Raw genomic sequence first — 24,190 nt, forward strand, 5'->3', positions numbered from 1 at the left:
GTGGTATTTTGTATGCTGTTGTTATTTGTCAAATATTTATATGAACAAAAAGGAGATAATGAGGCAGAGTGAATTATATTACATCCTTTGTGAATGGGATGTGGCAATATGCATCTCATCTTAAAGCATCAAACAAGTAGTTTAGGATTTTGCAGATAGTGGTAGTTTATGCCCAAAATTTTGTATGAAAAAGTGGACAGTACTTTATGGTGGATTAAATTTAATTTGGCTTCATACTACTAAACTAAGGAATATACTTAAGTGAAGAAAATCTTAATAAAAAATTAAAAAAAAATGTAGATCAACAATATTAACGGCCCTTAGTGTTGACCCCACGGATATAGAGGAAGATAAATGTAGGTACACATGTATTAGGCGTATGGTAAGGTAAACCTCAGGTCGTCAGTTCCTGTGAATCGACCCCGGCCATTACGTCAAAAATGTCATGCGCCCATCGTCTGTGCTACACCCTGAAGACTATCAAAAAAATCTTAATAGAAAAGGATGCTCAAATAAGGAGATACTCAGAGTACTCAAAGGATTCAAAGTTCTCAAAGTCTAGATAGAGAAAGAACTTAATGGACTTGGGAGGTAGGATGCCCAAATTATGGAGGTGCATAGATAACTTGTAGGAGAACATTGGGGCCAACAGCATATAAGTTCTTGGAGAGATTTTGGGGACTTGAAAATTTGCCAATGTTCAAACTTGTCAAGTTTCAAAAGAAATCCAAAATCTTGGACTAAGATAGAGGCTTCAACATCTTAAGCTCTTGGAAGTTTACCTCTTCCCTATTCTTTTATTATCATCTTTAGGCAGAGGCAAAGTATTATCATTAAATGTGTGAATCTTCTAATCAATTAAGTATTCTTATTAGTGTGTGTTATTTTCTTCTATATTTTATCTTCATTGTGATTTACACTCTAATCATCACACATAGACACTTGTAATTAACTTTAAATTCAAGCTTGTATTTCTGCAAGAAACATCAATAATTAGACCTTGTCCATTCACCCCACTCAATATTCAACAATAAACAATCCAACAATACCTTCTACTAATAAAGCTTTACTAATAATGAAATCATCTTTTAGTTTGATTTTACAATATCTTTGCTTTTGTATTTTAAACATTCACCTAAGGTTCATGGAGTTCAAGTGCTAATTATTTCGGATCATTTTTTTCTAATAAAATCTCTAGTACACAACTCTTGTTCAAAAATTAGACCTACATATAAAACATATATTGATGCTGAGTCAAACAATAAACTACTATTTGATGAGAAAAAATAATATGTACAAGCCAACACAAATGGGGGGGAACTTTCATTAAACAACATTGAATCGCACAACATATGAATAATCCTCGACTGTCACTCAGCTAACAATATGTTTTTTGTATGAACTAGCTACAACAGTTTACTAGCATACATGACCATACAACTGCCCTCTCAAACATGAACTCTTATTCGCTTTCCCCAAATGACATCAGTATCCAAAAAAAAATTGAACACCAAAAATAAGTCAGATGTACAACTCACTTTCCTACCCCTCGATTTCAAAACTGAGGGGGCTGTAAGGATTCCTTGTAAAATATAATGCCTTGATGGATGAAGGTCGGAATAAGACTAAAGCACATTTTAATGATTCTTCCATTTGAGAATGTTGATCTCTCACTCATCACCATTGTCTTCATCTTCTTCCTCTGAAGCTTCTTTTAGCCACTGCAAAAAGTTGCCAACATTATCGAGGAAGATTGAGGAATGCATAGCCCAATTAGAATATGCAAGAACAACACATTTTGTGGTCCAATTAACTTCATATGCAGAATCTGAATATGGGTAGATTTTCACATTCAGAAATGTGTAAAACAAAGGAAAATGTTGTGCCCTTGCAGTTGCAAATGTTATATGCATCATTCTTTGATCAACATCAAATTTTATTCTCCTATCAAATTTTCAGCCTTGTTAATCAATAATTTTATTTGACAGTAAGGTTAAGTTCCAGCCAACCATAAAGTGCTTACTATCTTTTTTTTTTTTTTTTTTGTGGCCAATCAAAGTTCAAATTTTGTACCCTAAACAAAAAGAATAAAAGGAACCAACTAAGAATAAACCTTGATTATCTTCATTAAAAGAAAATGCTCTCTTCAAAACTGTACCGTGATAAATGATTCAGATTGTTTAACAAATATCTTGTCCGATTCATCTGCTCCTTCTTTCTCTGATGCCCATGACAAAATTGCATCCTCTGATAGAATGTCCTTCTCATACAGATAGCTCAAGATCTACAAAAGGAAATGACTAATAAACAACTTCAAGCAACTGAGGTAAAAAAGAAAATAATTTTAGTGGGGTTCAATGCACCTATCAAGATAAACAAAGGGAATCTATCACTTTGGCAAGAAAAAGAAATACAATGGGGGGATACACCTATTAATGACTAACAATCTCAAACAGCAGCTATTGTTTTGATCCAGCCTCAAATTAAGGTTACAGACTTTATCACTTACCGGTAACATTTGTTTTGATCAGACATAAAATTAAGGTTCTAGCTCTGAAAAGCAGATGACAAGTGCAAGATGTTATTACCCTATCAAAACTTTTCCAGTAAATAAGTTACCTAATGTAGTTGAAAAATTCTAAAGAGAATATCCCAGCTTAACAATTTTATGAATAGTCAACCAAACAGAAAAAGTCTATTTTCTCAATGCAATTGATGAAGAATAGTAGTATCCTCCTGCCAAAGCTGTTACTTACTATAGAAAACAAAGGAGCTAACTCTGTAGCAGTTTCCAAGCAAATCTCTTCAAACTTCAGTATTACTTCAATCTGTACCAAAAATAGATTGAAATATCAACATATTTTAAAGAAATGTAAGAATCACAGGATTATCAATGTCCTAATGGCTTCATAGTGAACAAGAAAGAAACTAAAAGGATATTAGAAAAAAGTGAATCACACATTTTTATGGGGTGTCAAAAAATAAGAATATTAGCCGACACAATGAACCAAGATGTGACTTCCATCAGCTCTTCAGGATGCTGTGTTGTCAGACTTGCCATATAGAGTTAGTAGATAAATTTCCTCTTCGATATAGGATAATTGATTATGGAAATGCACTGTTCCGATCCAATCATCAAATAATCAACTAAATAGAGTGATATAGAAGATGCATTGATATGCAATAACCAACAATTAGATGACTAAAAAATCATGTTTTTAGAAATGCACTGTTCCGATCCAATCATCAAATAATCAACTAAATAGAGGAGTGATATAGAAGATGCATTGATATGCAATAACCAACAATTAGATGACTTCCAATCATGTTTTTAGAAATGCACTGTTCCGATCCAATCATCAAATAATCAACTAAATAGAGTGATATAGAAGATGCATTGATATGCGATAACCAACAATTAGATGATTTCCAATCATGTTTTTAGAAAGTGACCACCTAAAAATTTGGAAGGAAACCCATAGAACGTTTTGCAAGTGAGACATTTTAAATATTATTTATATGCATGTTTTATATATACACACCGTTAATAGATATTTGTTGTTGTATTTCAAATGGTTTACATTGTACAATTGACATATAGTATAAAGAAATATGAATTGAATGTGTTGATAAATATATTTTATTGTATATATATTTATCATTGCAAGGATTAATACATCAAGATAATATTTTTAAATAATTTTTAATATTGACCACATGTCTACTCCTATCCAGCAAATGCACACTATGCAATGGGTCGATTGTCTACCACCTATTCCATGCTTGCTTGTTAGCAGCAGCATACTATGTAGGTATGAAATTGCTAACAATATGCCCTTTCTAATCATAATGACTTGTTAGCAGCAGCACACTATGCAGAATAAAACTTTTGCTTGAAAACACAGGAAGTTATCCCTTCTACCAAGAATATAGGCTCTATAGGAAGCCACTCGATTTGGGAAATAAATCTAATTAATTTTTTTATTATAAAAATTATATTTTTATTATTCCTCTATTTATCTTTTTTTTCTACATTATCAGCACCACCTAAGAAGCCCAACAATTCTTTTTCTACATATCATGTCTCTTGAAGTGGCCAAAGGAGGTCTACTTACTTTAAGTTGGTAGATATTTTGAACCACCACGAATAATAACGAGGATCTAAGATCAAGCAGATGGATGAGAACTTCAAGAATGTTGTTGAAGCACATTTGATAAACCAAGACAAGGATGGTCACCATGAATGAGAATGCAAGCATTAAAGATATTTTAGCATTAGTGAGCCAATCAAAGTTCAACCAGCCATCAAATAACAAGATCCACTCTGTGCTCTATGAAAGCTTTGACATGTTGCTTAAATTGTATATTCACTCTGTGAAGATATCTTACATCATTTAAATTTAACTGGAGAAATGAATAGCCTATCTGTTATTCTTGTGTGGAGTGACTACCACGATTTTCTTGCAGAAATGTATCAGAAAACAACCACTTTGATAGGTTAAAGCAGCAGGAGCAGACAGAGTAACTACCACAATTTTTCATGCAAATAAATGTAAGCAAGCAGATAGCATGTCTGTGATAATATATGGCATTTCCTAAAGAAGCAGATTCCCAAAACAGCCACTTTTAATAAGCTAAAGCAATAGGAGCAAATAGAGCAACTGCCACAATTTTTCATGGAGCAAATGTAAATAAGTGGATAGCATGTATGTTGATAAATAGGTACAGCAATATAAATATTTGGAAAAAGGATAACATGGAGTTTGCTAAAAGAGCATATTCCCAAAAGAGCCACTAGAAAGCTCAGTTTTATGTTTGATAGAAAATTGCAATTGTTGAGACCACTATAAGAGATTACTGCAAATTGAATATAACAAATACACATCTCCAACTGATAGATATATGGCTCATAAAATCTAAAGGAGACAACATAAATACTTGCCTCTTCGTCTACACTTTTTAGATAATGCTTCAAAAGATCCTTCCACTTGTTGATCTCTTTGGCAATGTTTTGGTACAGCTCACCTAAGGATCAATATAGTAGACAGACAGTTAATCAAAATCTTAAGTCTACAAAACTGGAAGAATCAACATGTTATTTGATGCATAAATAAAAATAGTATATTTCTAAAATTTGCAAGCATATGAATCCAAACACATGAAAATTTTAACCATGCAAAAATATGATAAACCCATATTAGCCATGATATTTTATTCAACATTAAGCAAACCCAAAAAAGAAGAGACAATCACTCAAAAATCCATAACATATTCAGATGCATAAGTTCCTAATAGGAAAAGAAACATGTTAATATACTTCACTTCCACATTCACCTAACAAATCCTCAATCAAAACTCCAATATGAGCTGGCAGCCAATTCTCAGTGTGAGCTAAAAGTTTATGCTTTAATTTTCAGCTACCAGTTTCATGTGTTTTCTAGGATTTAATGAAAGGATCCTATCATTCAAAAGATTAACCTTATCCAAAACTTCATTGAATTATTCATGTTATTCTCATTCCCTACGATTTGGAAGCTTCATAATACAGAATCACACGTTAATTTTCATCTTCAAACATCCCATCAGTCATCAAGGCAAACAACCTTGTGAGCCAAAGTGATGCAAGTTCAATAAAGTTCTTACAAACAGTCCTATAACATTCTCATGCAATCTTTGAGAAGTCTCTAAAACTGAAAAAAAAAAAAAAATACTCACCAAAAACTACCTTGTGTTTGTTCATGAGACAGTGTATAGAGAGTAAGTAAAACAAAGGCCATGCTCATGGCTCAAACATTACAATTTTTGTGACACTATTCAATTAAACTATTCCAGTTTCTGATGACTGAATAAGAAAATGTAGTACTCGTGATTTTCAGGTAGGAAAAAAGTAGTGTGGTCAGTGAAACTTCGAAGTTTATCATGAAAATACTCAAGTGATGGCTCAGAATACAATAAAGAATATGTATGCTAAGTTTAAATATCAGGTAGGACTAGTATTTAAAAGACAATGAAGTCCAATAAAATTTTGGTGATTTAGAATCATTCGTCTAAAAAAATTTTAATTTCTTGATTTACTATTGAGCAACCACAATAAAGTGATAAGGATATTATGTTAATTAAAATATAGATAACTTTTGTGCCCATCTAAATTTAAAAGGAACTTTTATAACATACTGTTAGGCAACAATTATGTTTTAGTTCTATTTCAATTGGGATGTGGCTGCTACTTAGTCATTGGCCTTGTTTCGTTCTTGGTCATAGCACTTCTCTTTGCATGCAAGGTTCCCCTGCACTAGGGGGAATAATGAAACTTCACAGACATCTGATTCTAGGAGAGACATCAGAAGAATATAAGTGTGAATGTAGGACAGATGAGGATTGAGTACAAAAAAGTTTAGCAACAAATTCGTCAAAATAGTTGATCAATTAATAAAAAATTCCATTTTTTGGTTTATTAATGCAAGATACAAGTGTTGAAAGAAGCAGCATATAGCACACTGTCAAAAAGTTAACTGAGTGCTCAATGGTATGGAAAAGCAATTGATCCCACTTATTTATACATTTCAACCTATAACAGTCAACCCCATGGTTGTCATTGTCACTCCCAAACATATCAAGTTTAATCACTAGCAACCAATCTTTGAAAGAAACAAAGAAGCCAATGTAATCCATATCTGGATTTTAGTAAACCGAGAATAGCATAGAATGATACAATTTTATGCCGACACTCACTGTTAGAGGAACGAGGAGCTTCTAAACCCAACTCCATCATAGAAAAGAATAATGCCCCAGCACAATCAGCATGTGACTTATTGCATGACAACCTAATATTACAAAAAGGTATAAATCCATATGGCTCAGTGAAATAATTATAATAGACAAAGGACTATATTCAGGTAGAAGTAATGAAACACAAACCAGAAATGATGTACAAAATAAAATTACAAGTCTTGCTCCAAAAAGATAATTTAAGTCAAAACTCAAATCAGAGAAATCATTTGATCAATTTTGTTCATGGTATTGAAAAAGGAAATAAGCTCACAGATGTTTTATATTTCAGCAATGTTTATCTACATGTTTGTCTTATCAATTTTGACATTTTCATTATTTCTTGACTAATTATAAAAGCAACATATAACAGAAGTTTGCTAATGAAAGCACAAATATAGGCTATATATGAAATGAGGAACATCAAGGCAAAGTTCACTTGATTAGTATGAGATTGTTGTTAAAGCTACGGCTAGTTGAATCAAGTCTACCTATTGTTTTAACTCAACAACAGAAGTACAAACAAGTGTGTAATTCTTGACTACAACTATATTACCTCAGTGAATTTATTTCTAAAATTACTGTTTCTTGGTTCACTCCTGTAAGTGCCCGATGGAAAGTTGCTTCCACCTAGAAGTTGACAAATATAACACAAATATCATGAACCAAATGAACACGTAAGTGTTAACTCATATATACTCCTATTAATTACCTCCTTATCAAAATCGGCTGAATCTCCATAATCTCCCCCATCACCATCATCAAAACCAATACTTTCCGAATCAGGTTTCACCTCACCAGAAACTAGAAAATCATTCACATCTAGATAAGCCACATCAGGTTCCTCAAGATAAGCATGAGATAACTCTATCAATTTAGCTTCAGGAATTGGAGCAATAGAGTGTCTCCATTCTTCCTCATGCTCCCCTTCATTCGTAGACCATATGTAACCAACACCAGAAATACCAACCTAAGCAACAAGATGAAAATATCATTCAGACAAGTGGCAAAAACTTTTAAAATGACACGGAAAATATTTAGCATCTGTAGAACATAAGAGAAAGGTGGAATACAATATACAAAGTCACTATAATCATCAGCATTCAACAACCAACATTTTGGATCAATTATTTCTATAAGCCTTCCCTCTCTTGAATCTTGATTATGTCCTCTCATAATCTTTTATATGTGCAGATTTTGATTTGATGTGCATCAACTATATCCTAACTTGCATAACTGTGCACAATTCAGTCTTTCCATTTTGCTTCTGATAACAGATCTTTTACCCCTAGAAAATTGCTTGTAAGCCCAGTTCAACTCGAAAAATAATTGAAAGCAATTGCTTTTTTTCCTGCAAATATCTGTCATCTCCTTAAAATAAACAGATTTTAAGCTTAACTAGGATGTTCATCATTAGGATCACCTGTGTGAACAACATACAATTTAAATGAATTCAAAGATAAACTAGATGGAGAAAGAATAATGAATACCTACTACTCACCTCATGTGCTGAATAATCTGGGGATGATTCTGCATTCCTATTACTGACCATACTAGTAATCGCTGAAAAATGCCAATGTAGAAATTCTATCAGAGTCCCATCAAATTAAAGAAACCAAAACACCAACATGCAGAAAGTAAAACCTATAATAATCTTATTTGAGACTAATGACCTCATGTCAAAATTAACAAAAACTAATAGCACAAATACAGGCTACAATGGCTGAGAAACCTGAATGGAAATTGGAATGTGGATTCTGTGTGAGAACTAGACAGCACAGAATACTCTTATGAGCAGTCTAGCATCATTCTCAACTAGTAATAAACGTAATGACTTATCCACACACACACTAAATAGGCTAAGCCTTTTAGTGCTCGAAATTAAATGTTGAGCCATGTAGTAAATCGTTTGATTATAGAGTTACATATAGCTCAGTACTGGTTTCAACCGATAGATTGTACAATTATAACAGTAAATAAATAGGAAACAATTAAACAAATCATGAGTATAGAATGTACAAGGGCTTTCTATGACTGCACTGCTTGCATCAGCATATTCAAGTTCCTCATCGCTATCTTGGACGGAAGGCTGAGGGCGTAAAGAAACTTTAGAATAAGCAGGAATTGTAATCAGTCGGCCGACTTCAACCTGGCAATGGCAAACCCAATTAATCAACCAAATAAGAGAACTGAAAAATGCAGTGAAAATCATCAATTTATTTAGAACTAGAGACTTTGTAGACCACAGCTATTGGAAACTCAAAGCACCAAGCTTTCAGAATAAATGAATAGTGAGTTTCAGATAACAATTCGTAGTAGTAGTTGTTAGATACTTAGGTGTGAAAAATATGCACTTACACGTTTCATTAACACCATAGGAATGGAAAAACAAAAATACATATCTGAAAAAACCAGGTACATTTTCAACTATGAAAAGATTATCAGTTTAAATGGCATTTTGCTGCTGCACGTCACATTTTATTGTTAAACAAATTCAATTGTCCAAACCTGTATTTATGTTTTCAAACTACTAATATGACCCATCAAATCATCTAATGAAGATCATACATATTATAAAACATTACTGCTGATGAATAACATGAGATTGGCCTCTCCGCAGAGTAGGGAGTTAGAGCATATAGAGGAGGGTAGGGAGCAGGGGCCAAAATGGGTGCATGTGTCATTTCAGTGAGGGTTACGAGGGGGAGGGTTACTTAACTCTAATACCAAATAGACATTAAGCTTTTTAACTGTGTTAAGAGTATTAGAATTAATATTGTTATGGGCGTGGTTTAATATTATTCCACACTTAAATTTGGTCCTCAACTCAACTGGTACAATCTGGGTACTATAGTGTTAGATAATTGACATGCTTTGACATGTGAGACGTTATTCCTTGACATAGTGTTAGCGTGCCACCTAGTATCAAATTTCAATAATTTACCATAAGGGGGAACTATCAAACACAGCATATTGTTGCGTAAAGAGGGGGGGCAACACCTCTCAATCTCTAACGTGCAGAAGAAGAGGAAGAGAGACAGCGATCGCGCGGAGCAACAAGACAAAGACGCACAGAAAGAAGCAAACACGAGGAAGAAGAAGAAGAAGAGTTATCGTGGTTCGGCGGTATGCCTACTCCACAAAAACGGCTAAAGTTTTATTAAAATTCTCTCTATACAAGAGAATCACATTCAATGATTCTTGTGATTATTACAATAGGTTTACAATGATCCTTATAAATAGTACATAAACCCCAGACCCGGTAAAATCGTAACAAATTTCTGTTATGAAAAACCGCAACAGAATTCTGTTATGAAAAATCGTAATAGAATTTTGTTATATAAAGCCGTAACAAAATTCTGTTATATAAAATCGTAATAGATTTTTCTTCCATGACATCAACCGCCTTGACCTTCATCCAAATATGATTCATCCGTCAACAATCTCCACTTTGGCGAATATTGACCCCTTCGAAGAACACGAGTATCTAAACAAAACTCCACCTGAATCTCTGGGTCTAGTCATCTTTCCTGTAGCATCTAGAGATATGGATAAGTTCAAGCAATGCTTGAACTTCTTTGTGGTCATTGGCTTTGTCAGCATGTCTGCAGCATTGTCTGCAGTGTGAACCTTCTCAAGTTGAATTTTCCTGAAAGCAATCAACTCTCTGATTTGTGAAACCTCACATTAATGTATTTGGTTCTCGCATGATACACTTGATTCTTCACCAAATAGATAGACTCTGACTATCGCATAACAACTTGACTCTACCTTGCTGAACATCGAGTTCTCTGACCAATCCTATAAGCCATAAAGCTTCCTTCGCTGCTTCAGCTACTACCATATACTCTGACTCCATAGTAGACAATGCAACAATAGATTGTATCATAGATTCCTAACAGATAGGTCCTCCTGCCACAGTGAACACGTATCCTATAGTAGATCTTCTGTCATTGCATAATCTGCATCTACGTACCCAGCAACTAAAAGATCTTCTAGTTGTCTACGGAATATGATGTCATAATCAGTTGTATTTCTCAAGTATCTAAAAATCCACTTCACTGCATCCCAATGTGGTCGACCAGGATTTGAAAGAAACTTGCTCATTATACTAAATGCTTGCGCCAAATTCTGTCTCGTACAAAGCATGGCATACATCAGACAACCAACTGTACTGCATAAGGAACCTTTGACATCTCTTGGATCTCGACATCCGTCTTTGGACATTGTGTACAGGATAACTTAAAGTGTTACTCCAGGGGTGTGCTCACCGACTTGGCATTCTTCATGTTGAACCTATCCAACACCTTCTCCACATAGCTACGTTGAGACAACCATAATTTCCCTGCAGCTTTATCTCTGTGAATCTCCATCCTAAGAATCTTCTTAGTCTCTCCCAAATCTTTCATGTCAAATTCCTTGCTCAGTAGCCTCTTTAATTTGTCGACCTCTTTCATCTTCTTCGCCATAGCACTCGTCCACTTGTCCTTCTCAGAGCTGTGTATCGCCTCCTGAAAAGATGTAGGGTCTCCACTACTAGTGATAAGGGCATAAGGTACCAAGTCTTCGAATCCGTATCTGGTGGGTGGCTTTACAACTCGTCTCGTTTTGCCACCAGCTATAGTGTGATGCTCCGTATGCTCTGAGCTAGAATCATCGAGGTCATGAGTCTCTAGCTCTACCTGCACAACATCTTTCTCCATGTTGCTATGTGGTATTTCCTTTCCTTCTTCCTGAGTACAATGTAGCATAGCCTTCTCGTCAAACACCACATCTTTGCTAATCACCACCTTACTTGCCTTAGGATCCCAAAGCTTGAAGCATTTAACTCATTTCTGATACCCTAGAAAAATGCATTGCTTTGACTTCGCATCCAAATCTTTCCTCACTAGATATGTATATATAAGCTGGACATCCAAAAATTCGAAGATAAGAATAATTTACTTGATTTCCTGTCCATACTTCCTTTGACACTTGGTCTTCTAGTGCTACCCTTGGTGATCTATTAATGAGATAACATGTCATGTTAACCACTTCTGCCCAGAAATTCTTTGCTTGCTTTGCATTCAGCCTAGCATATCTTACCTTCTCAATGATTGCCTGTTCAATCTTTCTGCTACCCCGTTCTGCTGAGATGTCCTGCGAACCGAGAAATGCCTCATTATTCCATGCTGCTCACAAAATTCCTGAAACTTTGAATCTGTGTACTCAGTCCCATTGTCTGACCTAAGGCATTTGATCTTCCTTCCGGTCTGGTTCTCCACTTCAGTTTTTCACAATTTAAACTTTGCAAAAGTTTCCGACTTGTGACGCATAAAGTATACCCAGACCTTTCGTGAGTAATCATCAGTAAAACTCACAAAATACAAGTGTCCTCCACGTGATGCTACACTGGCTGGTCCCGAGAGATCCGTAGGTACGTAGTCTAGAACCCCCTTCGTCTTGTTTGTTGTCGTCTTGAATTATACTTTGTCCTTTTCCCAAGAACACAGAATTTGCAGAATTCAAGCTTGCAGATCATGACACCCTTCAACAAATCTCTCTTGTGAAGTTCTAGCATCCCACATTCACCCATATGCCCTAGTCGCATATGCCACAAGACAATATTGTCTGATTCAAACTCCACCGAGACGACTCCACTTAGTCTCTATCAACTTATAGATGTTTCCTGCTAACTTTTGTCCTTTCATTACCATTAGAGCTCCCTTGCTGACTTTTATCACCCTGCTATTTATAATTACAACCAATATCATCCAGTGTGTCTAGTGAGATTAAATTCTTCTTTAGCTCTGGTATATATCTGACATCATATAGGGTTCTGATCACACCATCAAACATCTTGATTCTGACATTCCCTATGCTGATAACTCTACATGATGCATCGCTTCCCGTCAATACTAAACCAGAATCCACTGCCCTATTGGTGTCAAACCACTCCTTGTTTGGAGTCATGTGATATGAACATGCAGAGTCTAAGATCCATGCATCCGTCAGTTGCTCTGAACTCGGCATAACTGATAGCATATCTCCATCACTGCTCTTTGAATTTTCCACATCAACAATGTTTGTAGACTTTCTCTGCAACATGTTTCTTTATCTCTGGACAATCTCTCTTCATATGACCTTTGTCTCCACACTTGTAGTACGTGATCACCTTCTTTCTTCTCAACTTAGAACAAGCTTTATTGTCCTTACCCGATCCATGTGAAGATTTGCTCCTACCACGCTCTTGGTTGCTAGGTACCACAAGTCCTCTCTGAGAAACTTCCACATCCGTCATCGCTTGTTTTCTTCCTTTGGTGAAAATCTAGCAACGCACCTGTGATCTCCTCCAATTTAAGAGTTTCCTTATCCCATATCAAAGTAGTAACCAAATTCTCGTACATAGGAGATGAAAGTAGAGAATTCAACAACATCAGCGTCTTGTCTTCATCTTCGATCTTCACATCAACCCACTTTAGATCACTCACAATCTGGTTGAATACGTTGATATGCGGCTTAGATTCTTTAGCCCAAATAATTTCTGCTTTAGATACAGCTTGTTTGTCAATGACTGACATGTACCGACTTTCCAGATTTTGCCAAACTGCCACCGATGACTCCTCGTCCATAAGTACATCACATCATCTGTAAGACAAAGTCTAATTGTTGCAACTGCCTTCGCCTGAAGTTCTTCCCAATCTGATCTCTCCATGCTTTCCGGTTTCCTTTCTCCTAGCGCCTTCACCATGCCTTGTTGCACCAACAAGTCCTTGACCCTTCTTTGTCATAATCCGAAGTTTCCAGTTCCGTCAAACTTCACCATATCAAACTTCGTAGAAATCGTCCTCGACATGTTAAAGAAATCCGCCAAACCATGTAGCTCTGATACCAATTGTTGCGTAAAGAAGGGGGCAACACCTCTCAATCTCTAACGTGCGGAAGAAGAGGAAGAGAGAAAGAGATCACGCAGAGCAACAAGACAAAGGCGCACAAAAAGGAGTAAACACGAGGAAAAAGAAGAGTTGCCGTGGTTCGGCGATGTGCCTACTTCAGCCGAAGCTTTATTAGAATTCTCTCTATACAATAGAATCACATTCAATGATTCTTGTGATTGTTACAATATGTTTACAATAATCCTTATAAATAGTGCAAAAATCCCAAATCCGGTAAAATCATAACAGATTTCTGTTATGAAAAACCGCAACAGAATTCTATTATGAAAAATCGTAACAGAATTTTGTTATATAAAATCGTAACAGAATTCTGTTATATAAAACCGTAATAAAATTTTATTACGAAAAATCTTAACAAATTTTTCTTCCATGACATCCCTCGCATGGACCTTCATCCAAATATAAGTCATCCGTCAACACATATCATTTTAAACCGTGATTATAGGACTGAGTTTAGTTTCACATTATCACATTTATATTTAAGGCTCAAGGTTGTGTTATTAGTCTTTAATATACTCATGTAATACATACCTTTAGTCAATACAATATTTCTCATGTACAAACTTCAAAATTGTAGAATTAAAATATATAACGAGGCATGTATATATAACAACACCCCGTAGTAACAAGTAATGTAGATCTAAACTCATTAATTGCTAACACTTGTAACAAACAATAGGACATATTGATACTATGATCCAGGTTATGGTAAACAAGAAAAAGTAACAATAATTAATTATCAACTACAAAAAAATAGGTACCAATGGAGAACCAAGTATAAGCACCATTACCTTGAATGACAATATGACTCCAGGTTCCAAGACTACCCCTGCACTTAGATGAACACCATCACAAACTATAGCATGATTTAATCTGCAACCATCCTCTATAATGACATTATCCCAAATGTAACAACCATCGATGCATACATTGTTCCCAATAGTACAACCTCGACCAACTACTGAGTTGGATATACCAGTATGGTTTCCAATTGTAGTGCCACTTCCAATCAGGGTAGTGGCACCTATTCGTGCAGATCGTGACTGAACAACATCTGAAGGGGAAAAAATAACAGTAAATAAACAAAAAGAAAATAAATTTAACTCCCATGAAAACTAAACACATTCAGGAAGCAACCAGAAAAAAGGCAATGGTTATTGAAGTAATACAAGAAGCAAGTTTCTGATTGGTCATAGAATTTGTGATAATTGATCAACATTCCCGGTTCAACTTTTTTATCCTACTTGAATAACTTGAATGAAAGAGAGTGTGTGACCTTGTGGTCATGGGTTCAAGACGCGGAAATAGTCTTTTGCAATGTAAGGTTAGGCTGCATACAATAGACCCAATGTGGTCCAACCCTTCCCCGAGATCCCACATTGGCGAGAGCTTCCCTGTTCTTTTTAAAATAACTTGAATTTTGCCAAAAAAAAAAAATAGCCTAGAGGTAAATTGATTTAGTAATGATTGAAATGTCTTGAAATTGAACTGAAATGAATTAGGACAAATAGCATGTATAAAACACATCTAAAATCCATAACCATCAAACAAAACAGAAGGATACGTAATTAACCAAAAAAATGGGAAGGAAACTAGGGATCAGCAGGATTCAAACAAATTAAGAAAAACGGCTTAGTCCAACTAAGGTTCTACTATTCCAACAAATTCCCCACCAAATTAATGATGTTGAGACCAGTCCAAGCAATCAAAGAGCTGGACTCATAAACTGTCATCAAAATACTAATGGCTACAACCGATGGACTTGAGAACAAGTGTCCAACCCAAGGCGAAGGCATAGCAAAGAGATATCATGCAAGTGAAGATGCTCATCTATAGTATTAGCAATGGTTGTCCACCACCTTTTGTTCACTTAGAGGGTTTAGAATGTCCTACAAAAATTATTCAATCAATAATCTAGAGACTACTACACCACATCAAATACTTTCCATTGAAGCAAAAAAATCATAGACGTGATTACCATCCAAGACAAAGAAAGGATCAGGAATAAGTAACTTTTAATCAATGTTAGGCATTTACCAGGTGCGCTGTATACTCCCTGTCTGTCTAGCTTCACCTTTGATGAAATCCCAAAGTATTGAAAATTTGGCACCAAAGGATATGCCCACCTTTGCAGTATGTCCTTACTAATTGTACCATAGCTCCTGAAATTATCTATTCTTGCAGCATAACTTGAATGAATTTCATGGGTAAAAATCTTGTAGCCCATGATCTGCAATATATCATCAGGTGATACCAGTAAGGTAAAGTTCATTTGATTATCATATTGTGAATGCTTTTCAGGGAAAACTAAATTAGAGATGTGAAATATGAAGTATATTTACAAGCTTATATTTACCATATACATAAAGACTGGGAGTGCAAGGTGTGACTGTATGAGGACAGCAAGTAAACCTAATTCAATGTAAAAAGCACATATTTTATGCAGCTTGTACCTAACATCAGAGGAAGTTAAAGAATCAATGAGGTGATCTTTCATCTAAAGCAAAAAACAAAACAAAAAATTTGCTAGAAAAAAAATTCTGGAATTCCTAAATGCTAGTGGATTCTTCTAATTGGAGAAGATACATTCTTTCATCCAATAAAGATAATGATCAAACTTGCATATTAGAAACTCATTATCAATGTCAATGATGAGGCAACCACTATAGAAAATTCAGTGTCTAGAAATAACTATACATTTTGACAATATTTTGAAGGATCAGTTGGTTTGCTCAACTAAATATTTTACATCATTTCACGAGGTATGTTCCAAGGGAAAGAGCCTAATAAAGGTTGCACTCCATAAGACAATAAAATTTTGGTCTCATCTATCAAATGAAAAGAACCCTCTATGATCTTTTGTAAGACAGTGTGATTGGCATAATCCTAAATCCATAGTTTGAAATCTCATGCATGCTGAGCAACAAGGTGAACATGTAATTATTGAAATGATACCGGTCAACATAAGTGACCTCTCTCATACTACCCGTGTTGGTAACATTGATATCATAGCACGTTTTGGCATGCTTTGTATCATATTTGCAATTTTTTCTTTATCTAGAATCCTATATCAATTGATAATGTGATTGTTAGTCTTGTCCTAAAAGCAAACAAATTAAGTGAAAAATTTGAAGAGTTGAACTCGTGGATGATTATCTAGTTTAAAGGACCCAATTACCCTTGTGCATGAATTGTTGTAATAATGTAATTTAGGATTTATTTCAAAAGATTGATTGTATTGATAGGATTTGGAGTGCAAACGAATCGAATTGAGCCAAATAACATGAAAATATTGATATTTGAATTCGAGCTTCAAAAATATATGTGATATTTGAATTCGATTCGAAACTCGAAAATACAAATAATTTTGGCACGAGCTCGATTCGAAATAAAATTCTAAGTTCAGTTCAAATTATTCGAACCTTGATTCGAGTAGAATCGAACTATAGTTCGAAATAACTTAAATTTGAGTTCGATTCGAGTTATTCGGACCTTAATTTAAGCATATTTAAATTAAAATTGTGTAAAAATAATCAAAGTTCGATTTGAATTATGGAATCGAATTCAATTCGAAAAAATTATTTAATATGTTCAAGTTCGGCTTGAATTCGATAATTTTGAATATGAATCAAATATTTTTCAAGCTAGCTTGAAAAGCTAGCGAACAAGCTCAATTCTTTTGCACCCCTAGATAGGATTTAGCTTCTAGATAGAGTTTATAATCTAGGGAGCTTCATCATAGTCCTAGTCTCCTAGAAGGTGTTTGATAGATTGGTTTAGAGTTAACCATAGAGGCTAGCTGGTCAAATAAATCAAGATGAACCTTAAATCAAGACGAACCTTAATCAAGCAAAACCTTAATCAAAGCCAAACTATATATATAAATCAAACTAGGTTTTAGTTGATACGCATTGGGTTATGATATTTTATGTCTTCAAAATTTATTAGTGTCAACTAATACAACCTAGATTTGAATGTTAAAGATCTCCAACAATAATATTTGATCATCACAAGTGAGTCGACACAAGTGCTTAGAATGAGTTATTAGGGCTCCTTAAATGCCTATTTACAGGTTCATTTGGCACCTAATACACACACAAAAATCCTAAATCTTGCTCAACTACTAAAAGGAAGACCAAGGAACTTTAAAAGCAAAGGCAAATGTATATCCTTAGATTTGAAGTTCTCTTAGGTAACTTTCTTCTCAGTAGAATTAGATTATCATCTATAAAGTAAGGGAAATTCATCTATAGTATGAGGAAGAGCCTAATATTAACTCATTCTTTATCATCTTGAGAAAGTGTAGTTGTTTCTAAAAAAGAACTATTAGTTTGTATTGTATTAAATTGTTCACTAGAAGCTCTCTGGCATCAATTGGAGCTTGCCCAAGATGACCTAGGTAGGTTGCAAGAAGTGAACAAATCCTATTGAGCAAAGAAGAAGTTATCGATGTCAAGGATTTACCTGATCTAGGAAGAGCTCTAAATCAAGGATTCAATTAAGGTGAATCTACTTAAGGAGACTTCAGGGAGTGCTCCATGACTCATTGCTCTAGCAATATCTCATATGTAGTGTAAAGATCCATTCCATTGTCTCATTTACAAAAATGGTTTAGTGGATTTGAGAGCGACACATTAATGAATTATAAATCATGAAATAGACGCAAGGTCTGAACAGCCACGTTATATTTTCTTAATGTTTGTGTTGTTTCCTTATTTATTTGAATTATTTCCACTTTAGATTTGACACATTATTTGATCACACACATGCACAATTATATTTAACCATTGTATTTAAGTTTTGTGTTTTACAAGATTCAAAAGAATTTGCACACCATCTATTCACCTCCTCTCCCCTCTAGTCGGATCTAACAAATCCATCTCAACCCCCTTCAATGCATACTAAAACATGTCAAGTGCTCGCATGAGATAGTAATAAAACTGTATCATACCAGCAAGGATCAATACTTTGACATGGAATAATATTTTAAACTTTGCCTAAAACCACAAGCTTGGTATTTTTGCTGATACAAGAAGCTATCTTCTACTTTTTCATCTCAAATTAAAATGTTATGCATACTTTACATTCTTGATTTCATTTATTTCCTAAAATTTTACCCAGATAAAATCTAATGTTCCTCAATTTCAAAAAGACAACAAAAGGCCCATGTTTTATCTAATGAAATTCTTATAATCATCATGCATTCAAAATGTTTTTTTTTCACTCCGCATAATGAACTTGTTTCTATTAAGGTTTTGACTTGAATGTTCTATCAAACATAAGGTCCTGATACTTCTCCAGCTACTAATCTATGTTCTATATACATGAAAGAATTTAACAGACAACTGACCAAGTTAAAAGTATCATGCAGACCACAGAAAATATAGAGCTAGAAATTGTAAACAGATTTGAGAATAATCACATGCTTGTTGATATGGATTTAAACTACAAATATTGTACAGTAGCAAAATTCACATGGCCTTTGCAAAACTTGGTTCATTTGTTTATATTGGGGAATTAGTTTGGTGGTAAGCATTAAAAAAACAATGATTATGAAGGCAACGCCACTTGAAGTAGTTATTTGTGATGCCCGATAACAAAAGACAAAATAATTTGAAAGAAATTCAAAATTCTAAAGCAGCTACATCGAGTACTTGAGCAATGTAGACTCTGATTGAAGTCAAATAAAGAAATAAATGGTCAAGACTATAATACCTAATCAAATACACAATAAGTAAAATCCTAAAATTACAAATATGACCACAGGTGGAAAAACAAAGTAGAATGTATAATAGATCGTTATCAAGGGCTTTCAAAATTGGGAAAAAACAGCATTGTTTAATCATGTTATATGCGATGTATGAAAAGTGCATGATATCAAAAATGAAACTCACATCATCAACAAGTAAACCCTTGACAAAATGACGGCGAAGATGTTGATAATCAAAATTGTCCATAAAAAGACTGAGAACTTCAGGAGAGCAGATATCTATGTAGCAATCCTGCAAAAAAAATCATTTAATCACTTGAGAAAAAATGGCTAAAACCCTGTCAAAAATATCACTAGTAGCACTATAAATCCATTGTCTATTTTGAATATGCAGCACTAGAAACATGGTGCCTAAGTACTATAGTTGACCATGTGCACTCTCTGAGATGACATTTTGCAGGTCCAAAATATGGCAATCATAACTGTAAGTCCATCACCATTTCAATGTAAACCAACACTAACAAGGTGGTGCCTAGTGTCTCCAGTGAAACAAGGCACACTCACTGAGATAGACTGTACAAGATGTCAAGACCCATGGATTGCACCGAGGTTTAACACACTATTTCAATGCATACGAACAATGAGATTTATTTGGATTAAATATATTTATCTATAATAGATAAACATTGCTGAGGAAGAGTAATTTTACTCTTTCAGGTAAGTAAGATACCAAATAAAAAAATTAAAAGAGAATAAAAATTTTATTACAGGTTCATTTTTTTCTTTCGATTTCAGCATATATTACCTATATGATTTTTGCAGTTTGTGTTCTTCTGGTTTCTTCTCATTTTATATTTTACTGCCAATAGTAAACAAACCTCTGTGCTTTAATCTACTGAGTCAACCTTTTCATATCAACAAACGGTAATGACATGTTAATTGGAAAAAAAAACCTTTAAAGCACTTCCAAAAATAAGTCATGCTATGTGACTTACTGCCTTTATAGCATTATATGTGTCACTTGGGATCAATCTCCACTTTCGTGGTCAAAATCATAAATTTATCCTCTTAGTGGTGATATGCCCCTGACTTTAATCAGGTTGCTAAAGATGTGTCCAACTACAGGTAGCATAAACATGCATATGCAATTTTCATTCACTGCCGAGCTTTTCAGATTGATTGGTGCACAAGATGAACCGCAAATGGATTGTGGATGTTTTGACAGGTAAGACTAGTGCATCTATGTGCTCCTAATTACCAGTGAATGTAACCGAATAAGAAATATAAGTGAAAAGGAAATAGACAAGAAAATAAGAAAGTTGGGAAAAACAATACCTGCTTATTATTGTGCAAATAAACCCAAGTATTGTTTGCTAACAACTCTTTATCAATAGAAATAATCGAAGGATTAACCTTGTCCTCATAGAACATAAGCTCTTTTGTTTGAGGATCAATAGCCATTAGAAGTTCATCAGTGCCAAGCCGAGTCTGATGTGTCAGATTTGATGGTTTGGAGTGTTTAATGATCATTGTCATAACAGCAAGTGGATCTTTTTTCCTTCTTTCCTTGTGTTCTTGGAGAGCCTGAGTTAAGTTCATGTTGCTAATTGTATCCCCACTAATGAGAACAAAGTCGCCACGTATCTAAAGGGAAAAGCAAAGATAAAATAATCAAGATAATAGATTAAACTTATTCTAGAATACATACAAGATTATCAACTTCGATATGGAAACTTACTATCTGTTCCTAATACAAATTAAGATATTCATCATATGAATCAGATTAATACTCCTATGACATAGCATCCAAAGTCATCTTTTATCCACTAGATACAGTTAATTACCCTTTTCAGGATTGCATGTGAAGTTAGATAAATAAATTAAATGAAGACAACTGAAAGTAGGTAGAACAATTAGCCTATGGCTAAGAATCAAGTTACATAATTCACAATGCAACTAATCGCATGATTTTGTCTTTTAAGGTAAGCCTTATAGGTTAAAACTAACCACCAAGGGCACTGGACACACTTTGGCACAGTTGGATTTTTTATCATTGTGAAAGGTAACTGTCATAGATCTGTCCAATGAGCATCACTCAGGGTTTTTATGTTATTGAGACATGAGAGGTAACCACAATGCTAGTATGTCTAAAGAAGACATGATGCTCATTTCTAGTGTGACAAGCTTGATAAAAGCATGATTAATCTGTTAATTGATAGCCAACCACCCAATTCATCTACTGGTAGAAATGCCATTAGATAATTCAAACATCATCATGTCCATTCATATTTTTCTCGAACAACATTCTTTAATCTTCCTATTCTCCTCCTAGTACTTTGTATAATTAAACTCTACAAACCTTAATAACAAATTGGCAAGTTTTTCTCATTCCAACTACTTAAGAATACATAATATCTCCAGCATTTCGTGATTGTTAAATAACAAATGTTTTGGTATTCTGGAACGCCGCTGCAGCTGACAACTTCTCTGATAACATCAGATTAAATTGCCTCCAGGTATTGTTAGGTTAAGCTTTCCATTTTTTTTATTTGTTGAAAGAAAGGCTCCAACAATAAAAGGTAAGGAAAAAGTGGGATGGAAATTTCTTAGAAAAATAATATCTAGGATGAATAATGCAACCAAGAGACAACAGAAACCTTAGTCATAGCATACCACAGATTTTTCATAAATCACGCGGAGGGCATCTCCAGCACTAATGGCGTCATGCGACTCGACCGTGGTGATGGAAAACCTGGACGAAGGCTTCATCCATTCAGACTCTTTCAAGTAGTCCTTCACTTGCTGTGAGTGGGAGCAGCAGAAGACAAAAACCTCCTCGACCCCGACGGAATCGAGCCAAGCAAGAGTGTATTCGATCATGGGAACGTTCACCAGAGGCAACAGCACCTAAATGACCAATTCAATAATCAGTCAAGAACTAAGAAAAACCCTAAGCAGATTGAGGCTTGGATAGATCCAGGATCGGAAGTACCTTGGGGCGCTCGAGGGTGATGGGGCGGAACTTGAGGTTGAAGCTGTCGGCGAGGAGGACGGCCTGGAGGGGAATGCGAGCCACAACCTCCGAGTCATCGGCGGCGACGGAGGTGGCGCCGCGCTGCCCTTTCTTCTGCGCCATCGCACCGCCGCTAGTGAGGATGGACGAAATCGCGGCGGCCACTGGGCAAGAACCAACCAACAAGAGCCGATGGATCGGTCGAATTTAGGGCGTCGAGCTCGCGAGTTCCCACAGGATTTGACACAGTTCGACTCGGAACGGACGACGAGTCGCCGAGTTTTAGGATATTCAATCTTATTTGATAAAATAATTAAGCTGAGTCAACTGCGAGCTTAAAATGAACCAAGATTTTGAAATGAGTGTTCAAGATTGGTTTGATTTATTTTTTAGATGTTTGAGTTTGTTTGAAGTTTAGCTTGAGTTTTGTTCGTTTAGATGTTATCAAGCTCTCAATTTAAGATTGGCTTGAGCTTGGTTCGAACTTGGTTCGTTTAGATATTATCAAACTCTCAATTCAAGCTTATTTGATTGTTTAAAACTTTTAGTTGTTTGATTGGTTATTGAGCTTGATAATTTAAATTTATTTATTTATTTATTTTATTATTTATTTAATATATTGAAAAGAATTTTATTAATGAATATGGTTCATGAACATTGTTCATGAACGTTGTTCACGAATGTTAACGAGTTGAACATATATGTGTTCAAGCTTATTATTTAGCTTAACGAGTTATTCAAGCATGTTTATTTAATTAATCTTATGTATATTGAACGAACATAAACAAACTCTTACCAAGCCGAACACCAAACTTATTCATGAATGCTTGGTTCATTTAGAGCCCTACCAAGACATCCAAATTAAAAGAAATATTAAATAGGCACTCATTTTAAAAAATATATTATATCAAAAGGGCCCCATTAAAATGTAGTATCCTCAAAATATCCCTTATTTACGTAGTAGTTTGCAGAAAAAGAATAGATTATAGGTAAGGTTGTAAATGAGCCGAGCTGAGTCGAGCTGAGTTTTAAGGTGTTCAAGGTTATTTGATAAGGTAATCGAGTCGAGCCGAGCTTAAAATGAACCAAGCTTTTGAAATGATTGTTCAAGCTTGGCTTGATTTATTTTTTACGAACTTGAGCTTGTTTGAAACTTGGCTTGAGCTTGGCTTGTTTAGATGTTATTGAGCTCTCAATTCAAGCTTGGCTTGAGTTTGACTTGAGCTTGGTTCAAGCTTGGCTTGAGCTTGATTCAAACTTGGCTTATTTAGATGTTATCGAGCTCTCAATTCAAGATTGTTTGATTGGTTATTGAGTTTAATAATTTAAACTTATTTGTTTATTTTATTTTATTTTATTATTTATTTAGCATATTGAAAAAAGTTTTATTAATGAATATGATTCGTGAACATTGATCACGAACATTGTTCACGAATGTTAACAAGCTGAATACATATGTGTTCAAGCTTGTTTGTTTAGAGGGTGTTTGGCTAACTTATTAAAAACAGCTTATAAGTTCGTACAACTTATAAGTTGTTTTAGGAGCTTATAAGTTGTTAGGTCTTATTTTAAAAATAAGTTGTTAAAGTGTTTGGGTGGACTTATTACAATCAACTTAAAGATATTGATGTGTTTGGTATTATAAGATCTTTTTATTAATAAAATTACCAAAAAGGGTATAATACTATTGATTCTGTCCAAGCGCTGAGTCGACGGACGCTGGGGACGTGGCACGCTCCTCTGTCTCCGACTGGTGGTGTAGCT

At 34.8% G+C, this 24,190-nt stretch overlaps 1 protein-coding gene across 1 annotated transcript; it reads right to left on the reverse strand.

The window, feature by feature from the left end:
- Positions 1-1,292: 1,292 nt before the first annotated feature.
- Positions 1,293-22,697, reverse strand: LOC122029413 (probable translation initiation factor eIF-2B subunit epsilon). Its single transcript, XM_042588385.1, has 15 exons — positions 22,406-22,697; positions 22,087-22,320; positions 20,749-21,057; positions 19,598-19,705; positions 15,741-15,933; positions 14,495-14,757; positions 8,788-8,917; positions 8,270-8,331; positions 7,481-7,738; positions 7,325-7,398; positions 6,733-6,824; positions 4,943-5,025; positions 2,757-2,828; positions 2,159-2,284; positions 1,293-1,721 (listed from the first exon to the last, which is right to left on the reverse strand). Exons 1-15 carry the CDS (start codon positions 22,547-22,549, stop codon positions 1,671-1,673), a joined length of 2,199 nt encoding a protein of 732 aa, XP_042444319.1. The 5' UTR covers positions 22,550-22,697; the 3' UTR covers positions 1,293-1,670.
- Between the last annotated feature and the right edge of the window lie 1,493 nt (positions 22,698-24,190).

The sequence above is a fragment of the Zingiber officinale genome, chromosome 10B (genome assembly GCF_018446385.1).
Source record: "Zingiber officinale cultivar Zhangliang chromosome 10B, Zo_v1.1, whole genome shotgun sequence".
NCBI classification, from domain to species: domain Eukaryota; kingdom Viridiplantae; phylum Streptophyta; class Magnoliopsida; order Zingiberales; family Zingiberaceae; genus Zingiber; species Zingiber officinale.

What these genes read in the sequence shown, in the direction of transcription:
- LOC122029413 (XM_042588385.1), bottom strand. Translation starts at nt 22,549, where the DNA reads ATGGCGCAGAAGAAAGGGCAGCGCGGCGCCACCTCCGTCGCCGCCGAT. An exon ending in TAAAAAGTGTAGACGAAGAG is followed by an intron (nt 2,829 to 4,942) that starts GCAAGTATTTAT and finishes TTTTTGGTACAG; the next exon opens with ATTGAAGTAATACTGAAGTT. An exon ending in AATCTGAATCATTTATCACG is followed by an intron (nt 1,722 to 2,158) that starts GTACAGTTTTGA and finishes AACTTTTTGCAG; the next exon opens with TGGCTAAAAGAAGCTTCAGA.